The sequence below is a fragment of the Thunnus thynnus genome, chromosome 11 (assembly GCF_963924715.1).
Source record: "Thunnus thynnus chromosome 11, fThuThy2.1, whole genome shotgun sequence".
NCBI classification, from domain to species: domain Eukaryota; kingdom Metazoa; phylum Chordata; class Actinopteri; order Scombriformes; family Scombridae; genus Thunnus; species Thunnus thynnus.
In genome coordinates, this window is record NC_089527.1 from 7961111 (window position 1) to 7975317 (window position 14207).

Below are 14207 nucleotides of genomic sequence, written 5' to 3' on the forward strand. Positions count from 1 at the left end.
GTTTAAATAAATCACATTTGGAGAAACGTTATTGTCTCTGGAAAAATGGAATGGTCAAAAAAATGTATGAAATTTTAAACAGTTTATAGTGTAGATAAAATAACTCTCCTTTTGATAGAATCAAATAAATAAGCAAATCAAAGGTACTTCTTCGCAGAAATACCAAAATATTGAAGATATATTCGGACAATAAACACATTTATATCGTCTGATGTTATATTTATCATCACATCAACCAAATCTTTCCATAAAACTTTAAACATGTAGTTTGATCATGAATGTTAGGACTTCTCATCTGTGTTAGAAGTTCTAAAAGTACCATGGATGAAATCATAACACCTGCTGAGTTTACATGTCTCCAAGGTCTGTCTCCATGACAACCGTGCAAAATCTGCGCACTGATGAAAACACTGTGATATGGTGAAAAACTTGAAAAGCTAATATGTGGACCTGGAGTTGGGCAAGGTCAAGAATGGTCTTCGATGTTTGAACATGTACAGTAATTTTACCTTTGATTATCTCTTTTGAGTAATTTATGATTAAATGCCAAGTTTACCATATTCTTTGTGTGGGAAATACATTTTATTAAGCTTATTACTGTTAAAACATAAAACAGAAGTCTTTTTAACTCCTGTTGTAGAGAGTAAAGCAGATGTAAATATTCATAATTCTCTATTTATATTGGGATGGCTGCACAGTTCCAGCAGTGTGTACAATAATCCAATTACAGACTGGGTCTCTAACAACAGAGCTTACTGTCATTAATATTAATTACTGACATATTTCATCAACACGGCTTAATTGTCCACACTGGGTGATTTAAAACAATCAATAGAAACAAGCTCTGCATTAATTAATAGAAATATCAATGTGTCAGCATGATGGTACAAGTTTTCAAAGTAAATTAAACTCTATGTGAGAGCAAATAAGCTGAATCAACGAGACGTGATGTACTCTTTTCTGTAGGGTTCCAATCTGTTTCCTGGTTTCCACATCTTTGCCTCCAGACTCCAGGAACTTCTTGTAGGCCAAATCGAAGGCCTGACCGATAGTTAGAGTTATCTCTTCTGCCTGCAACATGACAGAAACAAGACTTGGCTATGATATTTACCTAATTGTCACAGCAGCTAGGATTATACAGTTAACACCATCATTGAATGTTGATTAAAAGATGTGCAAATATCAACAGCTAGTTAAAGTAAAAGCAATCAAAACTTGTTTAAGTCAAAAATAAATATTGTATCAAATATGTTACATTGGTTTCAATGAAATGAAATGGAAACTATCAAAGCAGAGAGCACTTACACACTTTTCACTGTCAAACACATAGCAGAGGTGTTTGTTGGACTCGGAGTCTTTGCAGATAAAAGTGAATATCCTTTTATCAGTTTTGTCATCTGCACAGAAGGATATTCTGTGTAACTGACAGTTATGCTGCACATCCTGGAAAACAAACACAATGCATATTTATTATTTACTGACTTTACAATCATGTTCAATTCCATCTTCATCTACACAATGTTTATTGTTGTCTGTAGAACAGGTGTCAACATTACAAGTACAACTGTGAAACATCCAAATTTAAAATATAGGGTATGGACTCACTTTTGTCTTGGGATCTAGTATCTTCACGCCATAAATGGAAATCTGCAATTCCACTTTAGGGGTCTTCTGCCCCTCTGACTTCTTGATATGCCTCTGAAACTGCCAATTGGAGACATTAGGTTAGTTCACCTTATCAGTGGCCTAATGACATGAAATAGCACAACGTCTGTCAAAAAACATCTTTAGTATCCAGCGTACATGCTTTAAAGCTGTAGTAATTACATTTTAGCCACTAGATGGAAGCAGACCAACCTGTAAACTCCTTTTTAAGTTGATACAGTGAACATGTTAGCCAATAGTTGTTTTTTTTTGTTTGTTTTAACACATCCAGAATGAATGGAACAACCTAAGCATTTATCTTGAGCCATTTATCTGTCTACTTGGCAAATATAAATCTAATATTTACTCTCCTTCTAGCTCTGTTTTTGGTCTCCACCAACCCCTGAGGGAAATATCTGCTAAATGCTCCACTGTGTTCACCAGCAAGTCTCTCAGTTTGTCTCTCTGCTGTGTGGTGCTGGGAATGTAGCTTATAGTGGATTTATTAAAGCTTTTCTATAAATGAAAAACAGCTGTTTGCTACAGCCGCGAACGATTGCCGACGAGAGCAGTAAGAGTGAACCAAAACACTAAAGTCGCCATAAAACGAAAACATTGCGATGAAAGAGGCTATGACGGTGAAGTCGGGTGACAATTTTTCTGGGTTCATAGAGTGACCCCTTTTTTACATAACACAACTTTTGGATCAAGTGTCATTACAGAAAACATTGATAATCGCAGTTTTAATTTTGCATAAGTTGAAGGAACATTTACCACAATAAAATTAATAGAAGTCCCAAACAACACAGAAAAAAACATAAATGGCAGCATGTTATCTTTAAAAGGGGGATGAGAATTTGTTAAGGAAAGCATAAGGTTAAGTGTTTTACAGGAAATTAACAGATGAGGAAATTAGGCAAATCTATGATCCGTTTTATGGGTCGTTCTTTCAAGCACCGCCAGAAACAAATTGAAGTCTTTTATAGTTACTGAGCCAAATGAAATAAATACTAACATGACTTGGCAATGAGTTTAGGTCAATAATGAAAATGTCTGCTAGAAAGGGGAGTCACTGTCAGATGTTGTATCATATCATATAAGGACACTTGCATGTAATTAATACATGTAAAAATAAGGAATTTGCAGCTTTAACTTTTGCCTGATTTTACTTACCAACTTGAAGCCATGTGATGACAGAGAAAGTGTGTGTGCATTTGTGAAACAAGATACTGTAATATTTTTACAGCCTCTAACACTTTGATAGTTATCGTGCTGACTGATAAGACACTGCAGTATTTCACCAAAAGCATGAACACATGTCCTCGAAGGCTGTCTCTCAACTCTTTTTGCAACGCTTATTTTCATTTCGCTTTATCTTTGGAAAGATAACTTAGCCTGTCCTGACTGCCAGTGTATCTGGGAGTGTAACTATGGTGCCTTGCTCCCCAAACAGACTTTCAAGATCAAATGTAATTTAACAATGGAGGTATGGGTTTGGGAAAACAAGCCTCCCTTACAAGTGGCCTCACAGATTCAACTCTTGGCAGGAGAAAACAGAGGAGAGGCCAGCAGGCAGTGAGCACAGCCACATTTCATGAAGCTGTGAGAAAGGAGAGTTGTCTGAGTTGTGGCTGTTCACAAGGCTAGCACTGCTAGCTTGGTTAAATTTCACTAATGTTGTGGACCTGAAAGTTACTCAGTTTAAGAGTCATTCACTGGGGAATTTTACTGAAACTGGGCCCTACATCAGAAAACTAAAACCTTAAATAACAAATAAGAGTGTTTGCCAGTGCTTTCCAAAATCACCCACTGAGCATATGCTGATGCAGCCCTGACATATGGCAACTAAGGCTTCTACTAAGATAAGGAGATAAATATGTACTCATTAAAGAAAACCAATGTTGACTTTTGGTAATGCAATGGGACTTGAAGCCTGGTCTCTGGGGTCAAACTCAAACACATTGTATATCCACCTCAAGCTGTTCTAACAATATTTTTATATTAACATTGAGAATAACCTCACTTACTGTTATACAGAAGAGTTGTCCATTTACTCATCAAATGGGAACAGAGCAACATTAGTATTCATTTACGGTCGGGTTACTGGCCACCTGGCAAAGTCCAATATTCATTCTCCTTTTAGCTCTGCCAGATATTTCCCTCAGAAATATCTAGCAAATGTTTACCAGCTTGTCGCTAATCCTGTCTGTCTGCCCTTTACTGCGGGGCAGGTAGTGTACAGTGGGATTATCAAAGCCTCAGAAAAGGAAACAAGGCTGATGAAAATGGAATTTGTGGAACCAAAAAGAAAAAAAAAGACCTACAAGCAAAGCAGAAAAGCTCCACAGAGCTGAGAGGAACTGCAGAGTTGGTGATTCTCTGAGGGTTAGTCACTACAAGAGACACCTTTCTTGTTACATACAGTGATTTAAGCAATTGTTAATATATGATAAAGCAGCTTCGATGCAATGTAATGCATTCATTAATGTCTATTTCTATAGCACCGGTGTTGACATGAGTGGTGTTTACACTAAAAATGTAATTTAGTGTTAAGGGATAATATTGTTTCAAGAAATCTTTTCCCCATTAATATGCAAATGTAGGCAGCAGCACCTAATTAGATCATCTAATTCATATGAGGCACCAGTGATGGAGATTATTAAGAGTCAAGTTTTTTTTTTTTTTAAAGTGTCACTGAGTTCTGTCAGAAAACATGCAAAGTAAAACGTGCATGTTGCTGTTTCAAGAATAAATTATGGTTAGAGGATTCAAGCACACGATCCTAATCAACCTGTTTCATGGCAGATAAATTTAATTTTTTTAATTAAATTTTACATGTACTCAGAGAAGGTTGACTGAACACACAGCTGTGCTGATCCAGCAGTTATAGGCATCCACACTTGGGAGCTAAAAAACTCCAAGGACACCTTGCCAGTAGCTGATGAGGTGGGGGAGCAATTCTCACGCACTCCCACAGTACCTGCTCTGAGTCTCCTATCTAATCTGGTCACTCAAGAACACACACTCTGCCCTCTAGGCTACAGCTTAGTCTGGAGACGGGCTTTTACCTTTAGCTTTCTGACTGCATCCTTAACAACTTCTGTGCCTTTTGGGGCTTCAACTTCTGTGTTTCCAAGGAACTGGAAAGAGGACATAAAGACATACATCTATGTTATGACAGTAACACATAATATATACTGTGCTGCATATAAGAGTTTGGTGCATTAACTGACATAAGAGAAGACATAAAAGACATAAATCAGGGGAATAGAAATAGACTGTGCTCATTGGTGGTAAGATGGAGAGCAGATTTCTATCACATTGAATCTTAATTATGGATAAAGATTTAATATTTTACATTGGCATGCAAATCACTGACATCTGAGCCATTATCATCCTGTATTTGTCATTTTAAGATCAAATGAATGTCGATAGTGTTTGTATCAAATTATTCCTGCTCACATCTTTCAGAGGCATAAACACGATTTCACTCGCTAATGTACCAAAGCATATGCCTTATCCATGTGACAAATGCAAATGCACAAAACACACAAAACACACATACGCACACACACACACATGCAAACACACATACTGGAGCAGCACTTCTGCCACCCTCCAACAGATGGAGCCATTAACCTTTGTGCATCAACACCGTGCTTTCCATCTGGCAGGAGCAGCTAGTAATTGTTCCAGTCACACACACTGCTTCAGTGCCTCCTGAGCTTAATGCGAGTAGCCTGTTCGAATATCAGACTTCATAAACACTGGTGTCAGCCCCTTAAAGGTTGGAAAAAACAAAATAACAATGTCTCCCACTGGAACGTAGCTCATGGATGGATTGTGTACAACAAATCTGTGTGAAGCCTTCTATGACTCGGCTTTGCTAATGTCTACTACAATCTGCAGCTTGGCTTGCAAAATATTGTCTTTGTATTAATGCAGAGTGATGCTATAGCCAAGAAGTGAGTTTTTTTGTGTTGCACATGGTCTGTTGGTTCTACAAAATAAGCTGTTTGTCTTGTGTTACCCACACTGATGAACTCAGCAATTAGTTATTATTATTCTGACAGCAATTTCGTGTTCTTGACTATGATCCCTTTGCTGATGTTTTATAGTAATATAGAAATGTCTACAGAATTAAGAAAGCTCTCAAAATGTGTAACTAATTAAACCTGCCATGAAGTGAATAACAAGCAGTGGAATTCTGTGTCTACGTGGAGCCATTAACTTTTCACATCTCTAAATGCAATGAGACAGGAGAGACACCACCAGAATGGCACTTATCAATAGGGCCAGAAAACTGATTGAGGTTTCATATAAAAGTGTCAGCACTCTTCACCGCTGTGACAAATGTACTCTGCACTCTTAAGGACATGTCTGAGAGCGCCGCTGACAGATGCCCAGAATAGAATGGAGAAGCACTTGTTCCTGACCAGTGCATTCTGGGCTTTGACTGGGGAGGTTTCACAAGGCGAACCGAGCTCGGAGGCTCATCCATCAACTGGTGCATGCAGCTGAAAAACAAACCATCCCCTGCTAATTCCCCAGAGTGAGGATTCACACTTTAGCTGAAAGGGACTGTGCACTCTCAATACACAAATCAAACAAAATATGCACAGAGAACACACAGATTTCAACCTTGTGATAGGTCTGTAAAGTTCATTGAGATGGCACAATAAAGAGCTCAGAGCTAAACTCTATGTACAGCCTTCTACTCCTGATTGAAAGGTTTTCAGACTTTTTTTGACAAAAAAAAGGAGAAGAGGAACTGTGTAAAGGGCAATTTATGTCATTTGTGAATGCGCTCTGATTGTCGATGCCAAGCACACAAATTGCAGCAGCACAGAAATCTTGCCAGCTGTAGTCCCGAGGTTAATAACACTTGTTGATTAGAGGGTAGCAAAAACCTGTTCAAGCTGAGCCCCCAAAATACCAACAGCAGCTTGGTACAAGAGTCAAATGCAGAAGGGCATCTCAAAACACCAAAATGTCAGACCATTGAAACAGATGGGCTACAGAAGAAGATGACAGTCTCTTCACAACAAAAAGCTTCTATGATGGTCATCAAAATTTGATTCATAACAGGAATATTCCACCTGGTCTGACAAAATCATGGTTGCGGTTGTGATATGCTGATGATATTGGAAATTTGGCACACAGTATACACCAGTTGCCAGGATTTTAGAAATACTGAGTTCATATCAAAGTCCTCCCCAAAAAACCCTCCCAAAACTTTCAAAAAATGTTTCATATAATGTTTCTGTTTGTTTTATTCAAAATGGAGGAGTTCTTTGAAGGATATTTCTCTGAAAATCAGCTTATAGGGCCTAAAATAACATAATAATAATAACGTCTCAGAGCTTGGTCTCTATTTTTCCAATAATTACCACTAAATTACACAGTTCCTTCCAGGAAACTTTCTAGGAAACTATTGAATCCTGAGAAATGAAGCATTTCAAGCTGAAAAAATAAGTAGACTCATCGATAGAAAATGAATAAACTATTCTGATAACTGATGAATCATTTCAGCCGTTTTTTTAAGCAAAAATCTGTTTGGTGGCAATTCAAGCAATGTCAAGATATCATTTTGGGAAATTATAATGGACACGTTTCACCATTTTCTACAAATTTTATGGAGTAAACATTAATAATCACAAAACGAATCAGTTAATGAAAATCTTGATTACTCGTTAGTTGTAACCCTAAAAGCATTACTGTTTTATTTCTCAGCACAAAAGGTCTGAATACTGTTTCAAAGCCCTTTCAGTGCTGCCACAAACAACATTGTGGGGACAGAATTTTTAATCATTAATTTCTTAATAGTTTTGTCGGTGTAAAAGTAGTCAAAGTCAAACATATTGAGTCTGAAAATACCCACCATGTGTACGTTTTCAACTGCACTATATAAACTCCCTAAAATGATGCTAATAACCCCAAATTCCCAGAAAAAGGAGGGATTCTACACTTACTAACTAGAAGAATATGTAGAAAAATTGCTAACTTAGCTTATATTCAACAATTCTGAGTGCTTTGAACCAGGGAGAATAGGCCAAACACAGTCTCTCAGCACTTTGACACTCTCTCATTCCCTCCAATTCCTTCAGTAATGAGTGTATATGTGTATTCAGATCTCAGCAAATTTAGACAAACAGTCAACTCATCAGTGAAAACTGACAATATGCAGACACTATGGGAACTGACATTATGCTTTGATTTCAGAGATATGTCTTCTGGCAGTTCCCTCTGCTTCTTTGCTGCACACACTGAGGGAGCTTCAGCAGTTTGGGGGATGTGGTAGTTTGGAGTTCCACCTCGTTTCCATCATAACATTTCTGAAGCACGGGATGTTGGCTGACAGTTTCTGTGCCTCATAGGAGAGAAACTCTTTGTTGAAATGAAGCAGAAAACTATTCTGACAGGGAGGCGCTCCCCGAGTGAGACAGTCCTCCTTCAAGATGTGTTTGTTGGATGTTTGAAAAAGACTTTTAAAGAAGTGTTTTGTAACTAGCCATGTTTCCAGTCAAGACCAAATGTACCAAGTTATGCTTGTGTCAGGACCGATAGTTTTGGCTGGTTTTGACAGAAGCATGAGTCACTTTACAGAAACACCCCCTCACTAACACATTCCTTAAGAAATAAACAGATCAACATGGATAAAACACAGACAAACTCTTTTAAAATTAAACTTTGACATGGGGAATTTTCCCCTTTCCACAGAACTGAGGAAAACAGCTGCTCTGGAAGATAAATAAGGAAATATCAGCCCTGTGACAGCTCATACTTAAAGTCTAGGAAGAAAATAAAATACATCACTATCAAAAATCTAAATTATTATTGTCAAATATGTCAGTGTTAAAGGTGGCAATTAGCAATTTAAATGGGGTAAGGGGTGTTCCATGAGGTGCCTTCCTATGAAAATGTAGGCACCTGATGAAAGCAAACCCAGAGACAGCAAAGCTCATTTGCTGGACGGACTGAGCTGCTATTGCCATCAACGAAAAGCCTGGTTGTCTCAAGAGAAATGCATCTCCTGACTGAGAAGTGTCGGTTTGACAGGGCAAACAGAGGTGAAACCACAACAGAAAGATTTTGTTTTGTTTATTTTGTTTCTGTGGCAAATCTGTTTTGCTATAAAAGCTTCCTCGCACCATTCTTTAACAGCAAAATGCATTTATTGTTTGACTTTTTTATAGTCACACTGCTCTCACAGTGCACAGTCAGATGGTGAAACATACCTTGGCATTGTAGGGTATGTAATGCTTGGCCAGTGCCTCCGGGGTGTGCATCCATGATTTATCTGAAATGATACAAACAACTTACTCAATAAAGCAGTCGTAATCAATGGTTTCATTCAATAAGGCATGGCAGAGGTATAATTAACTACATAAGTGGGTAAATACCACAAAATTAAACATGTGAGGACTGATTATTGTAAAACAAAGCACATACACAAAACCTTGACATCACAGAAAAACTGAAATATGCATAAAATAGGAATCAAAGATTGGAGTTTTGTCTTATGAAAGTATTTTTTTATTTGATCTGTATTTCATATATAAATCTTTACATAACCAGGATAGGTTCAATGAGTGCAATGCTTCTTTTTCAGGAACACCTTCCCTCACTCTCATACAGTCACACACATTTGCACCTGGAAGTTCCTCAGTGCAACCGCAGTCTGATTTGTTGGTCAGACCCCACCTGCTGCTCCACTGTAGCAGCAGGTGGGGTTAAGGGCCCTGGCAATGTGAGGCACCTCAGCAGTGGTAATTAGGCAGGGACAAATGCTCTTCCCACTTGCCAACCCTGATTTGTCCTGACGAACAGGTGATCGAACCTGTGAGCTTCATCACAAGGCGTGTTCTGACTGAACTCACAGCGATGTTTAGAGGTGGCACGATTGCATTTGACGTAAATTTAAAGGCGCAAGTGGAGGTGAACGGACATGAATGCGCTCTAGGTGGCGCTAATTAATGTGAGGATGCATTTGAGTGAGTAGAAAATGTTTATATGTTTTATTAAGACAAGATAAAGAAGAGGTCAAATTTACACATTAAAGGAAAACAAAAACTCTCTTTGCCTTCAATTTGAACATACTTTGAATGTTCTGCGTACATTCAGGACATTCCATATTCATTATAAACCAAATAACAATGTGCTTTATATGTGGACCTGAAGGTCACCAAACAACTATTTCTGGACAGATTCCACTAACAATCAACAGCAGTAATACTGTATTTTCAAAACTATTTCACTGGGTAAATACAATGAAAAATGAGCATCAAACGATTTGAGTTTTAAGAATATAATTTTTGAATTATTATCACTCAGTACACACAGATAATGAATTGTTTAAAAATCTCCATAACAACTGCCTTTGAAGATTACACCAACACAAAGTGAGCAGCGGATCAGAGATCATTTTGGGTCATTGATAGCACGACCCAAAGCATCCCATTATACTGTCTCCAGCATTCTCTTAATTATCCACTGATTAAGGATTCTTTTCTTTCTTTCTTTATCTCCCATTTGTACAGGCTTATCGCCCTGTTAATGAATCTTGTGACAAAAGATGCACAACTGTGACCTCAGTGCACTCTGCTCCTGTATGTTGATTGTGTTAATCAAGGCATTGCAAGGTGAAAAAGATGTGAATCAACTTTACCATGTCCTCTGCATAAGTATGCTAATGACTTTGTGTACATGACGTTGTTGGCTGAGTAGCTTGATGAATTCAACGTCTATTCTAATTAGTGTTAATTTGGTGCTCCGCATTTGCTTAATTATGATTGCTTAGGTTTGCTAATCTAACATATTGCGACCTAGTCTCACATCAAAGTGTATAATAACTACATTGAACCACAGTGCAAAACGTATTTGTTTCACAACAAAGCGCCCTTGATAACTCAACAATACAGCTGCCAGCTACACACAGGAATGTGGCAGGAAACTTATGTCAGCCATTTTGTTTGTTTTCGCAGACAGAACCTTGACAGTCATGTGACCTGGACACAGGCTAATAGAAAACAATACGCCAAAAAAACGTAGGCATCTCACAATTTTAGAGCTTTTATTGTGAAACTAACATATTTTGCGCTGATGACTAACATAACTATTACACATTTTGATCTGAGACTGGTTTGCATATTATTTACAAGGGAACCAATGGGCAAACTTTTAATTTACGGCAGTTTATTGTAATGGCAGGAAATGAATAAACACAGGAAACAGCAATATGCAAAGATGGCGGTCTTTATACCTTTGGTAAACATAAGCCTTTCCCTCAACTTAAATTGTCCTCCTTATAAGTTTACTTAACAGCTGTGCAATGAGATTATCCCTGCTTGCACCTTGCAGTCTCCTCCAAAGTGCAATCAATTTCCTAGTGGGACTCTTGAATGAAAGTTGAAGGAGGGATGATTTAGCTTCTCCTTTCTTGTACAACTAAGGAGGCAAAGAAACTGTAAATTCCAAAAGAAAGGACAGAGAAAGGAGGAGAGTGGTGAAGGCTGACACAGCGGCATGGCAGGTAGGCTGGCATTTTTTTTTTCAAGGCGTCAGCACACACTGTTCTGATTAAAGGGTGGGGAGGCATACTTCTTTCTTTCTCTTTGCAGCATTAAATAGCAAATACATGAGCACAACACAAGTGGCAAAAGTTGCAAGTGATGCCTTGGTCGCCCGAAGGGATGATTAACTGCTGGCGCGTGAGGATGAGCTGGCGTCTGAAGGTCAGTCTATGTGGCTGAGTTGTCAAGTGTTGGATGAAGATGAGGGAACATTCAAGGGATGACAGCATGAAAAGTGTCAATGCCTCTCTGTCAAACTGGAGTGTGCTTCACACAGCTCTCTAGAGATGGGGAGTACATTGCTTCTCTGTGCTCTCTTGTTTCCTGGAGAAGCAGTTAGCGAGTGTGAAAGCATAAAGGTCACAAGTCCTTCATGCATGTTACACTCCAGCAACGACTGTTATTAGCAATAGCTGCCTTCATGTTTCTGCTTTCACATCTTGAGGGCGGGTCTCTTCTGAAAACAGTATAATTTTCCAGCCCTTACTGAAACAAGTGAGGATTACATTAGGCAGCGACCATATAATGTAAGACCCATGGTTAGTTCTTATATGAAGTGTTTTAGAGACATTTGTACACCCCCTGAGATCTTTTTCACGCTTGCAACAATGCAAAACTATGTTACACCAATTTGGACTCCAGTCTTCAAGCTTCAAACAAAAATAAAATAGAATTCTCTACGTAGTTGGTTTTCTGACACATAATCTATCCTCCACCCTGAAATCCAGAGATTTGTCAGCGGTAACAATTTTGTTTCATTTCAAAGGCTTCAAAACATAAGTTTATAAAAACATTTAACATAAGTTAAATGTTTTTTCTAGCATACAGGGAAAACATTTGGCTTATTTCAAAACCTACTTGATCTATTCTACTCTAAGTCTGTTCACTGGTGCCTAAAACACTGCCCAATGACACCTGCTCTAATTGAATGAAGTAGACAGATATAAATGGTTCATCGTTTGGTGTGAGGGAAAAAAAGAAAAGAAAAAACAACAACTACAACAAAAAAAACAATAAGTACCTTAAGCTAGCAATGATTCCTAAGCAATTCAAATAAAAAGCCCAGGAGCAGTGATGGATCTTATCTACTTTTTGAGAGTAGCTACACAAATGTTCCACAAACTGTATTTACATGTTGTGTTGAGCAGTTCACACATCAAATTTCACTAAGTTATGACTGAGATGTTAGCAATAATGCTTTCAGTACTACTCTTTTTACAATCGATAATTCATTTCATGGAACAAAACCTGCATTGCTGGACTAACCTAATTTTAATTGTGATGTACTGGAGCAAAAGAGACTGACACCTTGCACAGAAAAAAAACCCAGCACACACGGCAATTTGTGGATGAAGTTAACCTTTGATCTATTAGACCTATATCGCTCATGATCTCTTCTTATCTCCACACTAACAGCTGTATTTTGCTCTATCTCACACCTCTTTATCTCATGTTCTACTGTGGATTCAGGAACTGGGGGGGATAAAGGGTGCTTACAGTCTTTCATGTCAATGAGACAGGAATCCAAAGATAACAAGTGCTCCTCCACTTAAAGAACTATTATATATTATTACAAAGTCTTCAGCTTTATCAAGACTGCAAGTTAGTTCAAGGAGAAAATTCCACAGGTAAAAATAAAATCTATATAATATGTACAAAGGGTCTGCTTTAAACTGGCAAACAAGATGCTTTCAAAAGATATATTCCAGGAGAATATGTACCAGTGCTATTGCAAATAATTTCCAAAGAAAATGTGTTTGATGTCCTCCAAATTTACGAAATTGAGTCTTTCTTTGTCTATTTGTCTATTCAAATTATCTGGTTGCTTTTACTGTGGCACTTTGCAGTCTTTCACCTTCTATATACATGTGAGGGACAAGTGGAATACAAATAAAGGACACTAATATCAGTTCTAATATACCACCAGCATCACTAATAACAACAATAAGAGTTATATACAAGGTTTTACATAGAGCTATTATTATTGCTAAAGTGTTGTGGTCACTCCTCTTTAAGATTCTCCACATTTAGCCCTCACTGTTTAGAGCTTGAGTGCTGCACTGTAAGAGCACAATTTTTCTATAGGGCCACAAGACATGAGCAGGCAATAGCTTAATTCACTGCAGTGCTCAATCAATGACACACAATGAATTTGCTGGGTATGCACAGTTCTCCATCATGCAGAAGACAACTTCAAATGGGCTCCAAGTAGAAAGGACCTTTACCACACTTTTACTGAGACCCAGTAGAAAAGTGGGCTACTTTGACATACAGCATTTCATTTTTAAACTGTACCACTGTCTGGGCACAAAAATTCATCCAGATACAGTATGAAGGCTGGGTTAAATACTAAAAAGGCTATGCAAAATGTTCCAGTGACATAGAAGCAGTAATAGTGCATCCTTTGAGAGAATCTCACTATGGGTTTGTCTCCGCTGTATACAATACAAATGAGGCGATCGACAAAAATGTCACCACCTCTCTGCAGTTTAATGCAATTAAATGCAACAACACTGCAATCTACGTCCTTACAAACTGAACCATCACCTCTCTGACAGTAAAACCTAAACATCACAAGCTTCAAGGGTTCCACTCAATATAAAGCGAAGAACAAATGCAGCAAACATTGCTGGTACGAAGTAATTCAAGGTTCAGGGCTAATACAGATTAGACAGAGCCAGAAAAGTAAATGCCCATGATCCATAATCATGGTCATATGCCTGAATAAACCTACATGGTCTGAGCAGACATTCAGACAATGACACAGACACTCCTTTTATATCTTAGTGTCCCTTGTAGTACAAGGCAACGAGACACACATACATTACACCACCAAAAAAGAGCATTATTAAATTATTTGTCCTACAATCATATTAAAAACAGTTGCAGGGTACATTTCTGAATTGAGCTACACTTAGTTATTTATATTGTCTGGCAATTCAGTTAACTTGGCCCAAAGGAAATTAAAAAGCCCGTGTATCCTCTGCATCT

General features: G+C 38.0%; 1 protein-coding gene across 4 annotated transcripts in view; it reads right to left on the reverse strand.

The window, feature by feature from the left end:
- Positions 1 to 14207, reverse strand: part of LOC137192391 (PTB domain-containing engulfment adapter protein 1) — a 90780-nt gene that overhangs the window by 5496 nt on the left and 71077 nt on the right. For all 4 annotated transcript variants that reach the window (XM_067603026.1, XM_067603029.1, XM_067603028.1 and 1 more), the window contains 5 exons: positions 8883 to 8944; positions 4713 to 4784; positions 1606 to 1704; positions 1306 to 1443; positions 955 to 1071 (listed from right to left, as the gene is read on the reverse strand). In XM_067603026.1, the coding sequence (XP_067459127.1) occupies positions 955 to 1071; positions 1306 to 1443; positions 1606 to 1704; positions 4713 to 4784; positions 8883 to 8944 (488 nt within the window). The remainder of the gene's footprint in view (positions 1 to 954; positions 1072 to 1305; positions 1444 to 1605; positions 1705 to 4712; positions 4785 to 8882; positions 8945 to 14207) is intronic.